General features: G+C 30.9%; 2 protein-coding genes across 2 annotated transcripts; both read right to left on the bottom strand.

Annotated features, from left to right (window-relative positions):
- Positions 1-1,051: 1,051 nt before the first annotated feature.
- On the bottom strand, positions 1,052-2,402 carry LOC121125256 (uncharacterized). Its single transcript, XM_040720414.2, has 2 exons — positions 2,254-2,402; positions 1,052-2,195 (listed from the first exon to the last, which is right to left on the bottom strand). The coding sequence occupies exons 1-2, from the start codon at positions 2,269-2,271 to the stop codon at positions 1,161-1,163; spliced, it is 1,053 nt and encodes a 350-aa protein (XP_040576348.1). The 5' UTR covers positions 2,272-2,402; the 3' UTR covers positions 1,052-1,160.
- A 13,997-nt stretch (positions 2,403-16,399) lies between these two features.
- On the bottom strand, positions 16,400-17,241 carry LOC121125274 (uncharacterized). The gene is made up of 2 exons (XM_040720429.2): positions 16,960-17,241; positions 16,400-16,890 (listed from the first exon to the last, which is right to left on the bottom strand). Exons 1-2 carry the CDS (start codon positions 17,224-17,226, stop codon positions 16,564-16,566), a joined length of 594 nt encoding a protein of 197 aa, XP_040576363.1. The 5' UTR covers positions 17,227-17,241; the 3' UTR covers positions 16,400-16,563.
- Between the last annotated feature and the right edge of the window lie 5,534 nt (positions 17,242-22,775).

Genomic DNA, 22,775 nt, shown 5'->3' with positions numbered 1-22,775 from the left:
ATATTTGTAAAAAAAAAAAAGCGTACAAAGTGAAAGCGGGACCTTATGTTAGTATCAGCTGCTTTTTATATCACTTTTGGTGGACAAAATGCATTACTACCATAAAGGAAAGAACCTTCTACGTTTAAAATAACATACCTGAGGGAAAATATTGTATAATTAGAATTAAATCTATATATCTTTATTTTTTATACATTTTAAACAAATTTACACCATAAAGAGGTGAGAACCCTTACATCAGACTCAGAAGTTTACACAACGACGACCAATTAAATAATGGAGAAAAAAAAGAGCACATACAGCAACCGTTTTTTCTTTTCTAATTTATAAACTTAATTTTTTTCTTTAAAAAATGACATCCTTGATAATAATAAAAATGAATTAAAATACATGTACCTAAAATATCTTAAATCATTCATAAAAAATCAATCAAAAAATGAGAAGATATAGGATATATTTGTTAAATACTAAGAAGAAAATAAAATTCAAAATATTTATCTACGATAATCCCATCCCTCACACTAACACGAGCCAAAATATGTTCAAGGGCAAATAGACAATTTTATAATTATCAACATTCAAGGTTAGTCGTCTTACATAATCTTTGAGAGTTCCCATTATAAAATGACCTATACGCATGATGGATAAGGTGAACCTTTTAGTGAAATAACGTCGTGTCAACCAATTGGAGGACCATATTGGATTTTCAAAAAAAAGAAAAATATCAGGAGTTATTATAATAATTTTAGGTTACTTTTTTACAAAAAAAAAAGCTTACAATTTACAACCATATCTATACACATATCCCAGCAATTGAAGTAGAACATAAAAAGTCCTTAAAACGAATTGCATTCCTTACAAAATAATAAATCAAAACGGAATCAACAAAGTAGAACAAGTTATGAAAAAATGATATTTGGAAATCACTGGACAAAGTCATTGTCATGTTAATAATAAAGTGTTCGATTTTTACAAAGGGATTTGAGACTTTCAATCAAAAAGAAAATGTTTGGTAGAGAAGAAATAATAAACAAGCTTACTCAGTAAAGAGTGTATTTAAAAGAATTTATTAAAATACTTCAGTGGCAGTTTGAATATGACTAGGGTTGATATTTCGACAAAACTCAATTTTTATTTGTTGAGGAAACCCCTGAAGAAAATTAAGCAGCCAAACCAGAAGCAGCAGATGGAACGTAGCACCATTTCTTGACAACGGGCTTTTGGACCTTTCTGGGGTTCTTTCTTGAACGGGAGCAGACTTCTTTAGGTACATCAACACACTCCTCAACGGGCTTGAGGCTGGGAACCAATTTGGTGACTTGTTTGCAAGCCTTTTGGGGTTCCAAGTTACAGTTCTCCTCTGGGACTTCTTGAACGATGGTTTCTTTCTTATCGAAACACTCTTCGGGTCCTGGTTGGGGAATACAGCCGGAGGGACCGCACAATTGTCTGGGGACCTTCTTACATTCGGTTTGGGGACTGTATTTCTTGACGTTCTTCTTTTCGGAAGTACAGACTTGTTTGGGCCATTTGGTACATTTTTGCTCGGTGGTGTAACCTTGGGTGACATCCTCGCACTTCTCTTCTTGGATGGTCTCACAGTTGACAACGTCATCCTCAACATCATGTTCGTGGTACTTGGTTTCACACTCGGATTCGTAGACAGTCTTACATTCTTCAGGTCCATCACCTTCGCAGACTAAGGGAGTGTGGCAGAATTTGACTGTCTCATCAACAGCAACCTTCTTGTATTCGATGAAACAACTCTTTTTGAAGTTTTCTTCACACTCTTCCTCTTGTTGAGGCTCGAAGTCGGTTGTATAGGTAGTGTGACATCTTTCAGAGTAGCTGTGGTGACATTCAATGTGATCATCGTATTCGGTTTCTTCTACCATGACGACCTTATCGATACAACGCTCTCCAGCAGCAGCAATGGATCCAATGTCAAGTGGGACATCATCACCACCTCCTTGACGGGCCAATCGGTTGTCAGAGGCAGCTGGATGCTCAGCGTGAGCATGATTGTGTTCAGCATGGGCATGGTCATGATGAGCAGAACGGGCAGTTCCACGGGCTCCATCATTGAAGGGGAAGGTATTGAGAAGAGACTTTCCTGCACGGTTGACGGTAAGAGTTCTTGCTCTTGGTCCTCCAGCAGCGGCGGCGGAGCCGATTAAAGCAATTAAGCAAATATACTAAACGAAGAAGAAAAATGAATAATGCATCATCACTTTTTTTATTAATGATAATCACCTTGAATTGAGATGCCATTTTGAGTAAGTTAAGCCTGTGACAATTGTATATTATCACACTGCTAGTAACAAACTACGACTGATGGTTGTGGTTTGTTCTTACGAGTATTTATATGCTTCACGTTGTTTGTGTAAGCATAAAATCAAGAATGAAATTGATTAAGCTTGCCGGTCAAATATATTTTTAAACAGATTGTTTACTAATTTAATATATCGAAGAAGATACATATTTTAGACTCGTGTGTGTACTTATAGTATTTTTGAACTGGGCAATGGTATAGGTTTTTTTTTTTAGGAAGGGCTTATAGAACTAACTTATTATGTAAAGATACATAATATCATACCATTTGACAAATATAATTATTTTTGATTAGGGAATCAACAGAGATTAAACCGTTTCAAAATGTAAACACATTAGAATTTTAAATGAAACTAGAAAATAGATAATTGTTGTTTTATGTAACAAAAACAAACTTACAGGTTCAAGAAATAGGACGGGTATTGTATCCGATTCCGAAGTAATCAGATAAGTTATAAGTTAACTTGTATTATCCCAAAGATCCAAGACCCTAACTATCTTCGGTATCTCTATTTTAACAGATCACAAATAAGATCCAAAGGATTTTTCGGATCTTAAAAAGTATTCCTAAAATACTTAATCCGACTTATAAAAAAAGATATTACCTATATCGATTGTTACATCTCTTTTTACTTTGATTACTGCTTTGAGCCACGTCTACAGGATGAATCTAAATACTATATAATAAATAATCAAATATAACTTCTTTATTTCTATAATTAGTAACCTAAAATTTTGCATGAGTTTTATTAAATATCAAATCAATAATTGGCCAAAAACAAGTGAAAGTGCACTCCTTTTGATGAAGTACAGCCTTGAATTTATTCGGTAATGTATCACAGAAGCACATCTAATGTCTATGGAAATTCAGGGGCGTCTGCAGGGGGATTTGAGAGAGTCTGTACCTTCCGCCCTGCCCCAAAAAAAAAACAGGAATTTTTTCTTGTTACTAGAAAATATCATATTTGAAATTTAATTCAATTTTTAAAAAAATTTCCCAAAAATTTTTATTTTCTGTGAACCAAAATGGATTTTTGAAAGAAATTTTTTTTTAAATTTAGTATTTTAAATTTTTGTTAGAAAAATTTAATTTTTTGAGAACAGCTGTGGATTTTCGAAATTTTTTTTAGAATAACATTGGACTTTGAACGTTTTTGAGGATAGCTATGGATTTTTTAACATTTTTTTGAAAAAGTTCAAGTTTTTGTCAACAGCTGTAGACTTTTTATTTTGTCAAATTAATTTTTGGTGAATAGCTATGGATTTTTGAAATTTTTTTGAAAAAATTGTTTCTTCTAAAGCTAGGAAAATTAGTCTTATACCACTTTTGCAGCATATTAGACGCGTGAGAGTGAATACCATCTTAAAAACTGCACCATACCAAAATGGCTGATAGATACATACATGACTCTACATTTTTCGAACAAAATTCGACTATTTTGTGAGGTAGAATTGTCTACTCTGTACCAAAGTTAATAAATATACCAAATCGTTTTTCCGACGGATGTTTGACTTCCACTACACTTTTTAATAGTGACATAAAAGAGTATATACTATTACTATTAAATATATAATCCATATGGTATTAATCAAAGAGTATCTCAGGGAGTAACCATTTTACTTCATAAATAATATACATATATATATATATATGTTTTGTTTTTTTAAATATAAATCTTCCAAAAATCTTCCAATAACGGTCCCAGAGTTGATTTCAATTACTTGATCTGTTAGTTGAGTTTTTTTACATTTCGCTATATTTTTTCCTTAAATAGGGATCCTATAAACATTTCTATAAGTAGAAATGTTAATTTTTCTTTAATTATCTATGATATCATCATGATTGTGTGATTAAATAATAAAAACTGTTTTTAATTTATAATATTTATTCTAAGTAAACTAAATTTATGTTTTTCATAAAGTAATAAATTGGTGAAAAGTATGTTATTTATGCCCTGAAGACCTCAATGAGTCCAAGTCATCTGTCCACTACGCGATTAAGTAGTACAAGGAGATTGGGAAAGTCAATGACTGGCCCAAAAGTGGTAACCCAAAGTCCAGGAGAACACTAAAGTTGATCGAGGTAACGAGGTCGAAGATCAACAGCAAAAAGAAGTGCGCCATGAGAAAGTGGTTCATGAGGCTGGTATGCCTCTAGAAAACATGATTAGGGTTGTAAGGGAAGACCTGAAGATAAAGCTGTATCGTCTAAAAATGTAGGGGCTTCACAGCAAGGACACAAAGACCAAGAGGCTGACCCGGGCGAATGTCTTTCTCAAATTCCTCAATTAAAAATATATATAATATCATTTTTACAATAATATATATTAAAAAAAAGTAGGCTAGGCAGAAACTATTAACTGTAATTATTTTGACTTTTTTTTCCACGTTTCACTCTGTTTCTTTATACATTGTATTGTTTCGAGTATAAAAAAAATATTTTAAAGATATGATGATACCGAGTGGTCCATTAGACTCTGAAGAACTTTTAATTTTAAACTTTAACAAGATACAGTTTATTGATTAACAATAGAATTTCAACAAAATTAATACTGTAGATAGATGTGTGTCTGACCTCTCATAATCTAATCATTAATGTATCCCCCTTAGCAGCAATGATGGCTTTCAGGCAATCGTGGAAGTTGGATGTAGTCAAGTGCTTGCTGACAGTTGCATTGAGGGCCTCGATGTTTTGATGACAGACACTACAGGCCTTCCCCTCGATTTGCACTCAACAGGTGTAGTCCAGGGGTTGGGATCAGAGCTATAAGGGCCAAAAGTATTAAAAAAGATATTAAAGAACTCAAAAGACTCCTTCATTACTCATTCAAAAGAGTCTTGCAACAAAGGAGATGCGTTTCTTTCATTGCTGGTGTTAAAAGTGGCCTCTCCACCCTCACAAGGATCTTTCCACCCACATTTTTGATAGCTCTTTGGACAGTCTGACGTGAAACTCCAAGATTTTTGCATGGACTCTCATGGACTTGAGTGTATTGGCCTGGGCTGTTTTCTTTAAACACTCCGGATCCAGTTTGGCCTTTTTGATGGAGCCACTCTTCCTCTCCAACGTTTTTGACTTGCTGACGGCGTAGACAGTGGTCCTGGAGACGCCCAACTGGTTCGAGTGCGCGAATCACGTTCAAGTGTCATTTTCTCGACTTGTACGTTAGCTCGAGAACTCAGATTTGCTTTGTTTTGTAACTAATTTTTTATGCTTTAATATATGGAAATATAAATTAATTCCAACCTTAATTAATAATTGAATTAGTAAGTGATCTGATTTCAATGGAACACCCGGTATATATATATTTTTTAAATAATTGACATACATAGAAAAATAAATGTTTTTTTAGCCTATAAGTCAGTGACATAACTATAAATATATTATTATATTTTATTTATAGAGGTCTCATATATGTGGTGCGTCAGGATATTAACGATCTTGAACAAAAATCAAGGATAGGAGGAAACCCCAAGATATCTTTTTACTTCTTATATGTACACTGGGTGGGAATGTTTAATCCCAAAAATTTAAAGATAATTATGTAAGTACCAATTTATCCACTGAAATTAATTCAGCAATTCTTCATTCTTTTGCTCTTACATGACAAGGTTCATTGTGAAGTCAATCACACAACCCAACCACATCAAGGTTCAATCACAGTCTCCTCCAACCTGGCCCTGAAACTAACACAACCATTGAATAGGAACTCCTTGACGAAAATTGGAAACAACCTCAAGAATAAAAGCCTGGCAAGGATTCAACAGTATTATCTGTACATTTATTGGGCTCTCTCGACAAGACACATAGTAGTCCTAGAGGTTCAGATCCAGGTATCTAGAAGGCCATATTTCCTTTACCCAAAAAATAATGCTCTTAAAAATGTTCGTTTTTTCCAAAAAATAAATCCGGTTCCAATTACAAAATTTAAACAAACCGTTCCAATTTAAAATTCTAGTATGACACCTGATTGGTTAACAACAATTTAAGTTCTTTAGCATAAATGGTATTATTTGTGTCTTTGGGCGTGGGCCGGCACGGAGGCACACAATAATGGCAGTACGGTGGTTGTATTTGCAGAATAAGCTCTAGGATTTTGTACTTATTCTTATACTGTTTTGTCTTGCTAAATCTGATGAAGAAACTTTCATAAATATAGATCTCAGGATTGTTATGTTATTGAGGTCTATCCTTGTTCACAGAACACTACCTTCATACATCCTAATATTTATTTCATATACATGTTCGAGTCAATCATAGGCGTTGTACTCAAAGATATGGGATCAGATAAGATATCCATGAATTTAAACTATAGTTTGGACCCTTTATTTCATTTAAGAAACTTATATTTGGGCCTTTATGGTCATTTTTTTTTATAAAATCTATCAATTTTCCATTCATTTGTTGTGACAATACATTTTGGCTAATTTAAGTGCAAATTGCGGCACTCCTAAAAAGTTATTAAGAATAGTTTGTTCATATAAATAGACGATAATTCGTACAAGAACACAAGTGTAGTCTACACTCAACCCTTAGAAAAATGATTCTAGCTTGTTTTTGTGTTGACGGACCGAGTTTTCTTTGTTCATGTTGTATTTTATAATAATTACGGGAGGTAGTCAACATATGGAGCTACATAATATATAATCAAAAAATATCAACTCAATTATACTAATAAATATTCTTCTATTAGTTGTTGATTATATTATTCAAAATATAATTAAAGATTCGTATCAAATACATATTTAACTAATTATATCTACGTAAGTTATCATTACCTATAGTTTTTAATACATCAGTACCTTTTTGACAATGTTTAATTTGTATAAACTTTTAATAATATATGAACTAGTGATGTTAATGATCGCTGCCAGTTTGAAAAACCATGAATTGAGAAACCCCACAACCTGTTTTCAAAATTTGTATAATAACTAGTTCTTGCAAAAATGAGGCGTGAATTATGGATATCTTCTATAAGTGTTTGGAAATCATTTTGTTAAGAAGATCTGACATCTCGAATATATTTATTTGACACTGTCAAACTCGAAGTAGCGTTCGAGGCCCTGGCTTTGGTGACGGCTAAGAGGATATGTGCATGTAGTGCCATAGTGCTCATAATGCGGTTCTACGCTATCTTAGACATTGTTGGATTCGCCTCAATTGACCTCTTCAGACAGGCCAGGAATTGGGCTCCTCTTTATGTCCTTCTTGGGGTCTCGAGGTTACGTCACCAAAGTCGTTGAGGGGCTTTAGAGCAAAGTAGATCATCGTCCTGTTTTACCCTTGTGATAGCCGTGAGGCCTTTTCCCGTTAGAGCTAATTCAGTGATATTCATTTGTACAGTTGTTGTTGATATTTTCGCGGCAAAATTGTAAGAAAAAGTGTAGTTAAGACTCTCAACTCTCATAAATGGCCGTTAACTTGACGGAAATGGCCTCGTTATTCATCTTGAGGAAATCGAACTATGTCCAGATTTATCTGTCAGACTCTGTAGAGAAAAGATCTACATAAAACATGGAACTTTATTTAAAGATATGTTACATTACTAATTTGAATACAAGGCCTTTAATACCATTTTAATAAAAAAACATAATACATATAGCCTACTAGTGAAGGTGCATCATCATATTTTAAATCAAAATTGAATTGCAAGTTGTCAGACCTTATCTAATAGCATGGAATAATTAAGTTCACTAAAGTGCATATCATGTAATGGGATAATCTTATTTATAATGATTAAGATTCTTTAATACATTTTTTTAGATAGAGCTTCATGAAAATAGACATCAAAGTTATTTTTAGTAACATATATAGAGAATAAAACCTTTTTGTTCCTCCTTGAAATATTGTATAATAAATTACAATAGGATTAGCAAAATTAAGAAGTTGAAAAAGTACCGAGTCTTCCATTAAAATCTGAACACTTTTATTTTTAAACTCAACAAGATATAATTTATTAATTAAAAATAGAATTTCAACAAAATTAACAATATAAATAGATGTGTGTCTGAGCTCTCGTAATCATTAATGTAATTAAATCATTAATTTTTTATAGCTCTCTAGGCAGTGGGCATTATAGTGTGAAATCCCTATATCTCTTGGATGGGGCCCTGATGGACTTTAAGGGATTGGCCTGTGTCGTTTTCTTTAACTCCTACGGATCCAGTATGGCTTTTTTAACAGAACCCTTCTTCCTTTCCAAAGTTTTCTAACTTGCTGACGGTGTCTTGGAGAAGTCCAACTCCTTGGAGTGCTCGAATGAAAATTCATCAATCGCGTTCAAGTGTCATCTTCTCGACTTGTACGTAAGGTAGAGAACTCAGGTTTGTCTTGTAATTAATTGTTTATGCTTTAATATATCGAAATATGAATTAATTCCAATGACCTAACCTTAATTAGTTATTGAATTAGTAAGTGTTCAGATTTCAATAGACCACCAGGTAAAGCCCAGTCTGTAGTAGGGTTCGATTTGAGTTTTAACAAATCGAATAGGGCGCGTCGTACTTTTTATTTTTTCGAAAATCAAAAAATGAGAGGTGTTTTTTATGTATTTTTGAATAGAGAATCTAAAAATAACGTTTTTAAAAAGATTAAACAACACTTAGGTACTTCAATTTTAATTTAAAAGTATGTTTAATAGTGGTATTTTAGTTATATGTATTTTTTATGATAGACTTTAAAGTACACTTCTTTTGTCTTAATTCTTAGAGAAAATAAAAATATTTTGTCATTATTTAATGAAGATCTATCGAAGCAAATAAAACACCTTTTTAATATAAAATTTGTCTCATCATTTACTCAAATATTTTTGTTTTTTATTTTTAATACATTGAATTTTCATGACGATAGCTGATGTTTCATATTAATGTTTTCGATAATACTTAATATTTTACTTTATTATATTAGCACATGCCACATCTAGTCTCTTATTTTATTCAGTTAGAAGTGTAGTATCTGGAAAAGGACATATGACTTGACATTGACTAATTCAACTTACATATTTTATCAGTTATTATTGGATATAACATTTTTTAAATACTCTTAAGCAACTATATTTTGAGTTAATAGTTTAGAAAAAACAATGATACACTTATAGCAACACAATATATAATTTGGAAAAGAGTAAAGCCATTTTAATATACATATTAGGACTAGGACGGTACATTAAACCCACGGCTTGGTACGAACCACGGTACATCCTTCACGGTACGCGGTTCGGTACGGAATAATATGTACAAAATATTTTTTTTCATATAATTATTGTATTTTTTCACGTCTTTTCGATATTTCTTCTTTAATAACATATTTTCTGTACAAATCAATTATTTCTTAATATATATAACTTGTCTAACAAACATAAGGGGATATAAAATATACCTGGGTTATGTAATACACTTATTTATGAATTTATAATTTTTTTTTTTGGCAAAAATATGAGCTTGTCTACATTTTCTGATAATAAAAAAGACCGATTAGCAATCACAATATTGGCAATGGTAGAAAAGTTTTTGTCTTTGTAAATGAGGTGACATATTTGATGGATTTCCACTTACAATTTGTGTGGAACAATACTTAGAGATTTGTAAGTACCAAAAGAAGGTTTATTCATTCCATATCAAATTGACTATCCATAACTATTTGTTGGCCAGGGATACTTATATGAACTATTTAACTAAAAATACAAATTACTACTAAGTAACTAAAAACAAAGAACCGAATAGTTCATTACTGGTAGTTGCCGAAATATTTAAGGGTGAATATATATTTATTACACAAATATATGTTCAATTTTGTAAAAAATAATAACCAAAGCAGTTGGATCCGTTATATATTTTATAATATGTTATGAAAAATATATAAACCAAATAAAGAATGATAAAAAACCTAATATTTTTAACAGCTAAATAATTAATATGTGATTATACAGTTAAATATGCAATTTTTTTGTTGCGGGGGTAATTAATTGATTAAAAAGAAAAAATGACTAATATTATTTTTCGAAGTATCCTCCGTCAATGTCGACACACATTTTCCATCGCCGAATCCACCCGTTCATACCCTTTCCGAAGTCAATTTCTAACTTAGGGGTTGTGACCCCCTCCTAAGCTGATTTTACCTCTGCTACGGTTACAAATGATCTTCCAGCAAGAATTTTTTTAGCTTGAGGGATCAAGAAGAAATGATGTGGTGACAAATTGTGAGAGTAGGGGGTCAGTGGGATGTGGTCTTGATCCCACTGGAATCCAAGAAACTTTTAGTTAGCTTGGAAGTGTGAGGATGGGCATTGTCCATGTGAAGGGTCCAGTTTCCAGACTTCAGTTCCAGTTTTCCCCCCAAGAATGATGTAAAAACGTCTTCATCACATGATAAAGTAATCTAAGTCAACAGTTTGGCCTTTCATCACATAATGAGTATATATCAAGCCATAGTAATCAATGAATGGAATAATCATCAAACGGTGTGCAAGGTAATATTTTTCCAATATCAGTTTCTTCGGGTAAATACTAGGGTAAGTTATTAAGGATGTGTTCAAATATTCATAAAATTAATTAAACAACTACTTTTCAAATTTAAGATTGGCATAAAGCTAAATATTCATCCTCTCCAACATAAGATGTTAAAAAACTATAGTAAAATGGGCAAGAACAACTCCCTGGATGGTATCAAAGAGGTTTTTAGCTTCAAATGGTGTGCAAGGTACTTGTAACACCAGCTTCTTCGGGTTAAGACTTGTGTATACTCCATGGATTCCAACATGTTGATGTGTAATTTATTTAAGTTAAGTATTAGTCGTTTTAAATACTGACCAAATTAATTCAATTTTCTTTTTTAGATTTACAAATTACTTACGTTCCACAAATAATGAGGATTCTACTTGGAACTTGAAGCATGATAGGAAAACGACGGATTGTATTTCTATTCATACTTAGTATATTATTTTCTGTATAAAAATGTCTCATTATATTTTTATATATATAATTAACTTTATCGCTAGTAATTTGTAATGTTTAATATTAATAACTTCTTTATTGTCTCATTTGTCATTATAAATTTACTTCATTTTCTGGTCATAACTTCTAAATAATATTTTTTGTATTAGTTAATTGTTTCTTTAGTTTTCGTTGTTGTTGTTTTTTTACCCATACATCTTTAACTTAATAACACAAATATACGCTATAATACTTAATTTATAAATTAACTAGTAATCTATTGCTACGGGTAAAGGGATAATCATAAGTTTTTGATTACTCATAGTATACCATGTCATATTAGCACCTGTAACGAAATAAATTTAGGAGATATCATTGTTAATAGATCTATAATAAATATAAATATAGAAGTTTTTCATGAGTTTTACGAAGTAAAATAAGTATTCCTGAATTTGACAATTTACTATTTCTTATATTAACACTCTTGACATTTGAAATATAGAGGATTCCTATTTCTAGAGCTGAATCACGGGATATTCCATATTCATACTAACCCTGACAAGCATAGCTATCATGACATTTCATTTGATAAGCTACAATCAGCTGTGATTAGAGAGGAGGGACAAGGAAATAAACAAATGCATTGACAATAATTACTCCGATGTCGATACTCATTTATAGGCTGGATCCAACAAGGACTTACAATTCATCTTCATCAAATATTACATAAATTTTTTCAAGTAGATACTATAAGAAACACATTATTTACATTTAGGGATCCAAGAAATGTATTTGCTGTTACTATAAATACTTGAATTAAAAAAAGAAGAACATTTGTCTTGGATAATGACAGCAAAATGTAAAATAATAACAAATCTTCTAACTTTTTAGATAAAATATCTTGTACAATATGTACAATTTGGTTGTAATTTTTATCTTATGAAATGAACAGCTAAAATCATTCTGCTAGAAAAAGAAAGAAGCTTCGATCATTGAATACCTCAATTTCAATTTTCAAATCATAATCTCCAATGGTCTTTGAAAGTTAAATACTATCGCATTGAGGTTAATCCGTCTCTGTTAAGTATTATATTTAATAAGCAATTATAAATTATGATGATAATTAAAAAACGACTTATAGAGGAGAAAATAAGTATCTTATGGTTTGCCGATTTTGTAAGTCTGCCCACTGACAAAGAAAAGAACGGTTTATAATTTTAATGGTAGGTTTATTTTAAAAGTGAGGGACATTTGATTATATGAACAAAACTAAAGTGTTTGGAGGAAGAAAAATCCCCATCGTCAACATGGGGTGGAAACATTATGTTTTGGGAAGGGAAGACGACAACTTCCCCATATTGAAAGGAGGATGGACCATTCTCAGGGAAATCTTGGGTGACAACCTCCTTACCTCATGACAGGGAACTGAAAATGGATCTTCTAACACGGCAATAACCCAAAACTTACGACTATGGCAACAAAGGAGTGACTAAAAACGAAGAAGTACATTAAGGTCATGGAGTGGCCTACCCAGTCTCCGGACCTCAATCTCATCGAAAATCTTTATGAATGGACAAATTACTTACAAAATCGACAAGAGATCAAATACTTATTTTTCTACATTGTAGATTTATATTAATAGTCATAGTGAATATGACCTATTATATTCGACCATAGAATGTTAAGAACAGAATATTTCTTATCAGTTATGAGTCAAAATGATTCTCGTTGAAAGTAATATTCTATTGATTATAATTTTCCTGTCAAAATTTATTTAGCTAACAATAAATTAAGAATTATTCTTCCACAAATAAAATAGTCAATACACTTACTAAAAAAAAATGTAGCAGAACTTATTGAATATGAGGACGTGTAAAATATAATGCAGACTCCAGTACTAAAGGAGTCCCTGTACTGTTATACTCCATGACATGGGTCAGGAACCTTTTTGGCTCAGGGAGCCATGAACGCCACATATTTAAAATTGTGATTCCGTAAGAGCCATACAGTATGTTCAAAACAAAATGCAAGTAAATGGTTGCATTTTACGTAAGACCAACACTTTTAAAGTACAATAAGCTTCTGAATTATTTTAAAGTGTACACCATACAAGCCGCATTCACAGTTAAAAAAAACAAAAAAACAATCCCACTGTGAAAAAATCTCTGATAAATATTTCATTATTTTAATAAAAAAATATGACGTCAAAATCTGTATGTTTTCCCAGCATTTGGTACGATACATCAAATTTAAAATGCTGGCAAGCCTGAGTACATGATGGCATAACCTTGTAATTCTATTAAACTTGGCTAAGTCAGGGATTACTCTATATATTCTAGTATATGTAGTGTTCCCTTACTAAGTTAAGCGAAGCAAATAATATATTATTGGAGTAAAATGAGTGGAATATCAACTCAATCGATCACAATTGCCAGAATAAGTTTACACGTTGGATTATACAATCAATTGAGTTTTTACTATACATTTCTATTAATGTATGTTTATAGTAATTTTGTGTTTCAGGAGTTAATCGATTTGATGACATGGAAGTTCCTATCCATGATACTTATTACGTTCATTCTGTAATTAAACTGTAATAGTTGATCGAAGACACAAGAACAGGTTATAGTTTTTTGTAATGTGATCTCATTGACTCCGAGTCCCACCCCTCCCCCTCTCCCAGAATACTTCATAAGTGATAAACTCACAGCCTCCTCTACATAATGAGACCTTCCATTTACTTTCATGATCCTCCAAATGGCTAATTGTTTGAATATCTAGAAAAAGTCGAGATCCCTCTCTTCATAATCCAATAATATATTCTTTGTTCGCGAAGTTATTACCTTATCATTAAAAGGTTTCGATAATTGAATTTCAACTATCACCGATTTAGAGATAGAATGAGAAAGTATGACGTGCGGGCAAAGTTATATAATGTACCCATGATTTGTTCTAGAAATGTCATAGAATAAGTCTACTATGATTATTAATATATTTAAATATTAAGATAAACACATCAATGCCCATCAACACAAAAGCAAGCAAAAATGATTTTTCTGAAAATTGAGTGTGGAGCACAATTGTATTCTTCAACGACTTGTCATCAATTTCTATCGAGCAATTATTCTGATTAATCCTTTGGGAGTGCTGCAAATTGAACTTAAAGTACCCAAAATTGATTGTTACAAGAATGAGAAATTAATAGATTGTAATTGAAAGGAGTCATATATTATATAAGTCTCCTAAATGGAATAAGGTTTAAAAGTATAGCCCAAATTATTAGATATCTTTAAATATCCCACAGATTGGAATACAAACCATATAATTAGCTCAAATATGTTCATAAAATATTAGGGTGTATATGGATATAAATTAAAAAATAAATTGGGATTTCCAACTTTTCTTGATTTTTGTTCAAGATTGTTTTTATATTGACACGCCATATTTATCCCTGATCTGTAGCTTATACAAGATATTATATTTGAGTGTAACTATGTACTGTCTTTATAGTTATTCTTTTGAATACTCCATTTTCTATATTGGTGAAAAAATAAGATTCTCACTTTTAGCATTGAAAAAAAATCATTTTTTGGGTAAAAATTACAACCACCCAAAGATCATAAACCATTTGAATGATTAAGCTATAGAGTATTTTCATTCAAGTTGTAAATTGCATCATAATTGATTGAAGGTTCTAAGTTAATATAATTACTACATAAAATGGAGACATATACAATCAATCTGGGTGAAACTACATCAAAGAGATTTACGAATAAGGAAAAACTCAAAGTCTGGATTAAAAACTACTTTATGCCAATGATAAACAGTAATTTTGGCGTTAAATCTAAGTAATATGTGCTTAAAATCTCCAAAAATGTTTTGACATTTTTATCGATTAGGGACAAGAAAAGTAAGATAATTATAGGAAAACATCTTATTCTTTCGATTGTAATAGTTACATTTTATCTACAATAAGTAAATTTGAATGTAAATCGATATAATAATATAATTACAATGTATATTAGGGTCAGATATCTATTAAAACTATGAAATAGAGAGATAACATTTTGATACAGTCAGTCCTTTTATTTGTTGGTCCCATTTTGACATCCAATAGTTTATCAGCTTCCTAAATATTCATGAAGAAAGGTTTATTTTTATTTTTATGAAACTTGGTTGTTTAGTGTCCCAAAATGCCACAATCAGCAATGACGTCACGTGAAAATGCTCTGTGTATCAGAGGGTTTTTTGAATTATTGTTTAAATAACTAAAATTATAGAGCAAAGCCAATTTTTAAATTTATGATGCCTTATCCTTGAGTTGAAAATTCTTAATAGTCAAAAATGAAATAAGAAAATATTCACTCAAATTTAACACATTTCTTGACAGATTCTTAAATTTCAATACCGTGTATAAACTTAAACTCAAACTGAGTAATTGATATTCAGTAAAATGAATGAGCAAATAAAATATTTCTACACGTATAATGACCATAAGTTTGTGGACATGTCCAAAAAGATAGTAGTATCAAATACAACAGGAAGTCTAATTATCTAAATGTAAAAACCGGGACTAGGAAATTTTTCTTAAATTCCTTTTGCTTCATGGCTTTTACATCTTAACATATAAATAAATGAAGTTTATGCGTCGTTATTGTTTACTGTTGGTTGAAATTAATGTTTCCCTTGAATTCAAAAATTAAAATATATTCTGTTTATTACTACAAAACGCATTAAATGGTTGTTTTCTGTTGGAAAAATGATGGAATCATGCCCCAACATTTCAATGCATACACTAATAAAATCTCACTACGTTATAAATTCGAAGCAGAGACGTTATCAAATGTCACTAGACATGATGGATTATTCTCATGGATTGACAGACAAACATATAATGAGGCAAGACCATAATTCCATCGTTATTCCAACAGAAAACAAACATTTAATGCATTTTATGCTAATAAATATTGCAAATTTGGATTTAAATCAACAATAACGAGGTAGAAACATCATTTATTTATATAATATGGTGAAATATCCTTGAGGCAAAATGTCTTAAGGCAAAATTACCAGGCACCGTAAAAACTATTTTTTTAGTTAATAATACTTATAGCAATCCCAAAATCAAGAAAAATGATTTGCAAAAAATATTGTATGTATTAAATTTTGGACTTATCCAATCGTTTCAATACAATTTATACATGCATTATTCAAAAAGACAATAGAAAAAAAGATTTCTATTGTGTCAAATAGCTACAATAAATGATAATTAACACAAACAAAGTACATCATTATTTATGATTAAACATATTTCTTCTTATTAGACTTGTAGGCCGAATCCTTAGTCTTCGATATATTAGAACAAGAGACCATACGCCTCATTCGAGTTTCAGATCCTCCTTTTATCCTCTCAATCAATGACCCAGACCTTAGAAGGGTACTATTACCCGTCGATGCTAGGGAATCATCCAAATCCGTGGGATATGGTTTATGATGAAACTTTCCTACTTTGAAGACTGGTTTTTTCTCTTTGGCTGCCTTTTTCTCTGCCTTCCACTCTCTATATTTGGCGAATCGTTCCAAAAAACCTTTGCGGGACTCAACCACTTTTTCAGATTTTATTCTACTCTGATGATAATTAGTTTCAAAGGAATATTAGTAGATAAAATTCATTCAGATTTTAAATGATGATCCTACCGTGTTTTTGCTTTGGGAAGAGGATGTTGATGATGACTTCTTAGGAACAATGCCACGGATTTTACTCAAATTCTCACTTCTTGTGTCCTTTCGCTCCTTATTTTTGACTTCAGAGGCTTTAATTTTATTCAACTTTTTGATTTTATGCAAGGATGAAAGTCCAGGAGATTTTGATTTATTAACCTTAGACGGTGAAGGAGTTTTAGTCTTTAAGGTTAAGAAGCCTCTTAGATCCATTATGAAAATTTTTCCAAATAAACATAACATAGAAACACGTTTTATGGATTATATATTTAAAAACAGGAAAATCTTCATAGCTTCGAAATTAAGATAAATAACGACAGATCAACTAAAGACACATTATTGTAGATAGAGATAAAACATAATAAATAAATTATTATGATTGTTAACAAAAACAAAATATCTAACTTTTTATAGAATAATTATTATACATCTTTAACTAAAAAATGGAATAATACCAATATTACCTTAGTTGGTTAGATTTAAACGGAGTTATTACAATTTTTTCGCCCCAAAAAATTAAAACTCTTTATAAAAATAACATATTTACCTCCACCAATGAATTTAGGTTTTTGCTTCTGTTTGTTTCGTTAGTCACCAGAGTCACAGCAAAAGTTACGGATAGATTATGATCAAACTTAGTAAGAAGATTACATATGCTAACATTAAGAACCTATTAAATTTTGAGAGGTCAAGCAATCACAAAAACGTAAAAATTCATAATCGAACATAACTTTCGAACAAATTTTAGGCCAAGATTTTAGGCCTTACCGAGTGTCCATGCTAATATAGTATATCTAAGTATGTTAAAAACGTTGTAGGGGGCGCTCCGAACACACAAAAAAGGAGATAGGAATTCATTCCTAATTTTTATGTAATGAAAATATTAATATTAATTCAAGTCATGGATAATCGTTTATATTTCCAAAGTGGTACTTTCAATCTATTTTTCCACTTTACTCAATTCAATTGAAATTGTCATTATTACCTGACAAAATTTCATGAAGCTTACCATATTTGAGCAATTTAACTATCCAATTTATTATTTTTATAATCTTAGTTACAGTAACTTTTATAATTCCAATTCATTATAATTTTTGGTAGATAATTATTAATATTTGTGAGGATATATTATGTAGTTGAATGTATGTTCTTCAAGTTATGTTAATTAATTATTGTAATTATTATACATAATTCTACTCACGGATAATTGTTTATATTTCGTACTGGCTCTTTTGTGTAAATATGTATTCTGTAGTATGAAAATGGTACTTTCAGATTTATTTATTTAGATACTTTAGATAATATATATGTGAAGTTTTGATAATATATGTATAATAATTATAATTGTTATTATTTCATTAAGAAAATCTGATTATAAATATTTAATATAATGCAGTACATTTCTCTTTAATCTATAAATTTATTTTTTAAAGTTTAAGAATTTTTTGATGAACTAGAATGCTCGTTCTTTAAATGATATAATTTGACATATTCTTTAAACTTATGTCATTGATATCGTAGCAAACACTTGCATACTATATCTTAGTTTTCTGTTACGGAGAAAACGTTATTTTTGAGTTGTGCCGCACATCCTTGAAATAAGATGATTATCGAGGTCCTTGATATTAACTTATGTATATTTTCCTTACTTTTAATACAATGAATGACCAATGTAGTTCGTTTGTTCGTATACAAAGTAAAACTTTTACTTCCATGGTGAAATATAAAATCTGTATATGGTGCATATTTTCTAAAAATAGTTTTTCAAATTAACCCTAGTACATGTAGTTTTGAATAACTAAGGGAGTATTTGAGTCCATATCTTTTCATAGCATTCAGAACTTCCTTAGTAATTGCTAATTGATTCTACTGGATGGATGTGGCAATTAAATTCATATCTACTCAGATTTTGGAAACATGGTTTGAAACAAATCCTTGTAATAGCTGGGGCACATTACCAGAAGGAACTGAATTTAAACATTTAACCTAGAAGATCTCCAATCCCTTGTTGATAGCTTAAGTCTTAAAATGTCAATATTTTTATTTACAATTTATAATTATCATTTTAATTACAATAAAATATACTTTATTAATTTAATTTAATGTTACAACTTTTAATATGAACAATGCAACTATTGTAAAATTTTAATACATAAGAATATAATAAATAATTTGTTTATTAATTAATAATTATTATATCAAATACGTATGAAATATTTAATAATGATATTATTTTTTTTTAAATTGTCCTTTTCGCATCGCATACATAAAAAATATTAAAAAAATATGGACTATGATTCTTCTTCTTTTCATCTCCTCTCATAACGTGAAAACATACAATGAACATAATACCTACGTCATAGCCAAATAAACAAACAATAACATTGAATAAAAAAGTGGAGAAGGGAGGTCGGAATTCCTTATCAAAAATCATCAAATTACTCCGTTTTTATCAAATAAATATCACTGAAATCAAAAAAAAAAGTTTTATCAAATAAAGTTAATTATCTCCTTCAAATATAATTTTTTTGAAATCCTTTAATATACTTAAGTATATCTCTATGATTGTAGGTATATTAAAAATGTAGAGGGCGCTGCCACAAACTCTTTACATGCGGAATAAGTAGTTTTAAAATATGATTCATTTTCAAAATTGTTCTTCATGGAATAGTTAAATTTAAAGTGATCCTTTTCACGTGACGTTGGCATTGTTGATGTCAGTCATTTTGGAGTCCTAAACAATCCAATTTTTTAACAATAAACCTTTTTTTCATTACTATTGACAAAAGTAGTTCACTCTTGGTTTAATCAAGGCTTATTAAAAAAAATTGTATGTTTGTTCCAGTTAATATATGAATTCATTGTAAACATTCCATGTTAGTGATGTAAAACGTGTATTTTTTAGCGGGCCCGTTTTTTTTTTTTAATTGATAATCTGAATAATGAATTTTCTTCCCCTGAGGTGGTGACGTCATTATTAGGATCCTGAGGAGTCATTTTTCCCCCTAGTACTCTCAATTATATTCGAAACATGATTGAAAATTCGTGTGTCCCTATAAAAGGCGGAGAGTAACCTTGACGATTTGTTGCGGAGTTATAATTGTAACTCTTTGTTGGACTCAGAGTAGAATTGGAGATCCACATTATAATAATTTTTACCTTCTTTATTTCCTTTTCCCTTCTCCCCCTTCTCTCTCGTCATTGTTGATTGTAGCCAATCTCCTCCTAAATATTTTTCAAATTGTCAGAGTTACCTTGCCGATTTTTAGTTTTTTCTTTTTTTTAACATACCCATTTATACGCACGATTTATAAATGTAAGTCCTTGTTGGATACATCGAAGGATCGACATCGGAGTAGGGATTGCCCTTCATCTCATAGCTACTTTTGGCTAATTCAATGCAACTTTATAACTACTAAGCCGTCCTTCCCCCAAACATTCTGCAAATTCTTAGTGTATCCATATTAATTTTTGTTTTCTTTTTTTAAGGATACCAAGAAATCATATTATTTACAACTATGGTGGTTACTCTATAATCTGCAGGGATCTCAAGTATAAATACTCGATGGACGTGATATTTTAAATCTTTGTATGAGATGTAATCATGGTTATGAAGTCATTCAACTCTGTTCTCAAATTTTACAACCCAAATAAAAGTATCAGGGGTTACCATATCTTTCGTTCATGTACACGTCTAAGTCTATATATAGGTAAATGATATACATAAATAATTAAAGTTAGTTTTTTGTGAGAGCAACTCTTCTCCCGATGTCATTTATGTATATGTACATTTATACTTGTATGAACATACATGTAAATCCGGTAGGTTTTTTAGCTGGCCCGTTAATTTGTAATGGGCAGTATAAAGAAGGAATTTTATTTTCCTTAACAGTTGTTATTATTATTTAATTCCTGAGTAGTGAATATCCTTTTCTAAATAGATTCAATTATATTCAAAACCTGTTTGAACGTTCGTGTGTGCCCATAAAGTATGGAGTGCAATCCTGAGGCTTTGTTACGGAGGTATAATTGTAAGTCCTTGTTGGACTCAGAGTGGAATTGGGGATCGACATCGGAGTAATTCTAGCAAATGCCATTATTTATATCCTTTTCTCCTTCCTCTCTTGTCATAGCAGACTGTAGCTAATCTAATGAAACGTCAGGAGCATTATTATTTATATCTCCTAAACATTCTTCAAATTGTTAGGGTTACCATATTGATATTTGGTTTCTTTTTTCCACACCGGATTAACACCTTTGAGTATGAACATGTCCGTTCCACGGACGGACATATAGGGGGATGCATTTGGGCACAAAATCCTGGCGGTGTATAGTCAATGTTTGTGTCTGTCAAATAATTTGATAATTCAAATAAATAATGTTATATAAAATTATCTAGTTTATTCCATTACAATAACTAAACCCCCCTCTCCAAAAAAAAAAAAAAAAAAAAAAAAAATCTGTGGTGGCCTCCTGGGTTAGATAAAACAAAGTTTATATTCGTCAGAATTACTCCTGAACAGGTATTGTGTACGGGGGTACTCCCATACTTTAAAAACAGCCCAACAGATTGTAAAGATACCAATTACTAAAGTTCGGTCAATCAAATGATCAGTAATGGTAAGCAATCAACATATATCTACGTAACAATCCCCTCAGTATGTAGCTAAACCAAATTGATGATTTTTATTTTTTGTTGATTTTTTTCTAAAATCACAAATTAAAAGTGTATTACTATAAACCCTGTTCATCCCTTGTCAATAAACTAACCTACTCCTAAATTACATGCACTAACTACAAAACAACTTTAAAATTGTTTTACCTTCAAATAAATTAGTATCCTGCGTAATATCCAATGCTTCAAAAAAATGTTCATAATTGTTCATTTGAATTGCAGCAATAAGTGTTCATTTTGAATTGCAGCTATCAAAGACGAATTAACTGGCTAATACCAAGGTTAATAGAAACGTAAGATTATACCATAACGTGCGTACGACTGATGTTTGATTTCCACCACGCTTTTAATATTGACGTCATACATAGTAGATGAGTGGTTGTGTGTTTTGTCTAAATCTGTTTTTCTTGCCGAGCAGTAGGTATGATACCTTAAATTGACAATTCTAGCAATAGTGACGTTATAGACAATAAGTGGTTGCATGTTTTGTCAAAATTCGCCTGTCTTGCTCAGTAGTGGGCACAATACATCAGATTGAAATTTCTAGCCAGCCCGATTACATTATGGTCTAACCTTGTATTTCTATTAACCTTGGCTAATGCAATATCCCCTTCATGTTGCTACCTGAAGAATTATTGAACAGATTGAATTCTCATAAGTGTTCATCAAAGACGAATTAAGTAGATAATGCAATCTCCCCATCCCACCTAATTTTTAATAATAGAAAGGAAGAGAACAAAAACTATTGATGGCAGAAAAAAACGGAGGAGGGAGAAGATTCAAGTTTATTTTTGTATATTTTTTTATATACACTTAGACGTCTACATGCACGCTAGATATGGTAACCCGTCTTAAAGTTGGAAGGCGAATAGTCTTCAAGACGTTTTAATTCATATTTTATATAAATCTACCTATCAGATTCAAATATTCACTGCGAGCTTTACTTTCAACATTATTAAATAATAGTGTAAAAAGCCACTTATCATATGTACCTAAATTCAGACAATAATTTCTTACAAGTAAATTATACAACGAAAAGTCCACGGAACATAAGGCAATAAGAAACTGTATAAAATGAAAACCCAGTTGTGAAAAGCATAAAAGACGATATAAGAAA

Source organism: Lepeophtheirus salmonis, chromosome 10, assembly GCF_016086655.4.
Source record: "Lepeophtheirus salmonis chromosome 10, UVic_Lsal_1.4, whole genome shotgun sequence".
In the NCBI taxonomy this organism is placed as follows: Eukaryota; Metazoa; Arthropoda; class Copepoda; order Siphonostomatoida; family Caligidae; genus Lepeophtheirus; species Lepeophtheirus salmonis.
This window is presented reverse-complemented; position numbering and strand designations above follow the sequence as displayed.

Coding starts and splice junctions, on each gene's coding strand:
- LOC121125274 (XM_040720429.2), bottom strand. CDS start 17,226: ATGTTATGTTTATTTGGAAAAATTTTCATAATGGATCTAAGAGGCTTC. Junction 16,891..16,959: donor CTTCCCAAAGCAAAAACACG/GTAGGATCATCA, acceptor AATTATCATCAG/AGTAGAATAAAATCTGAAAA.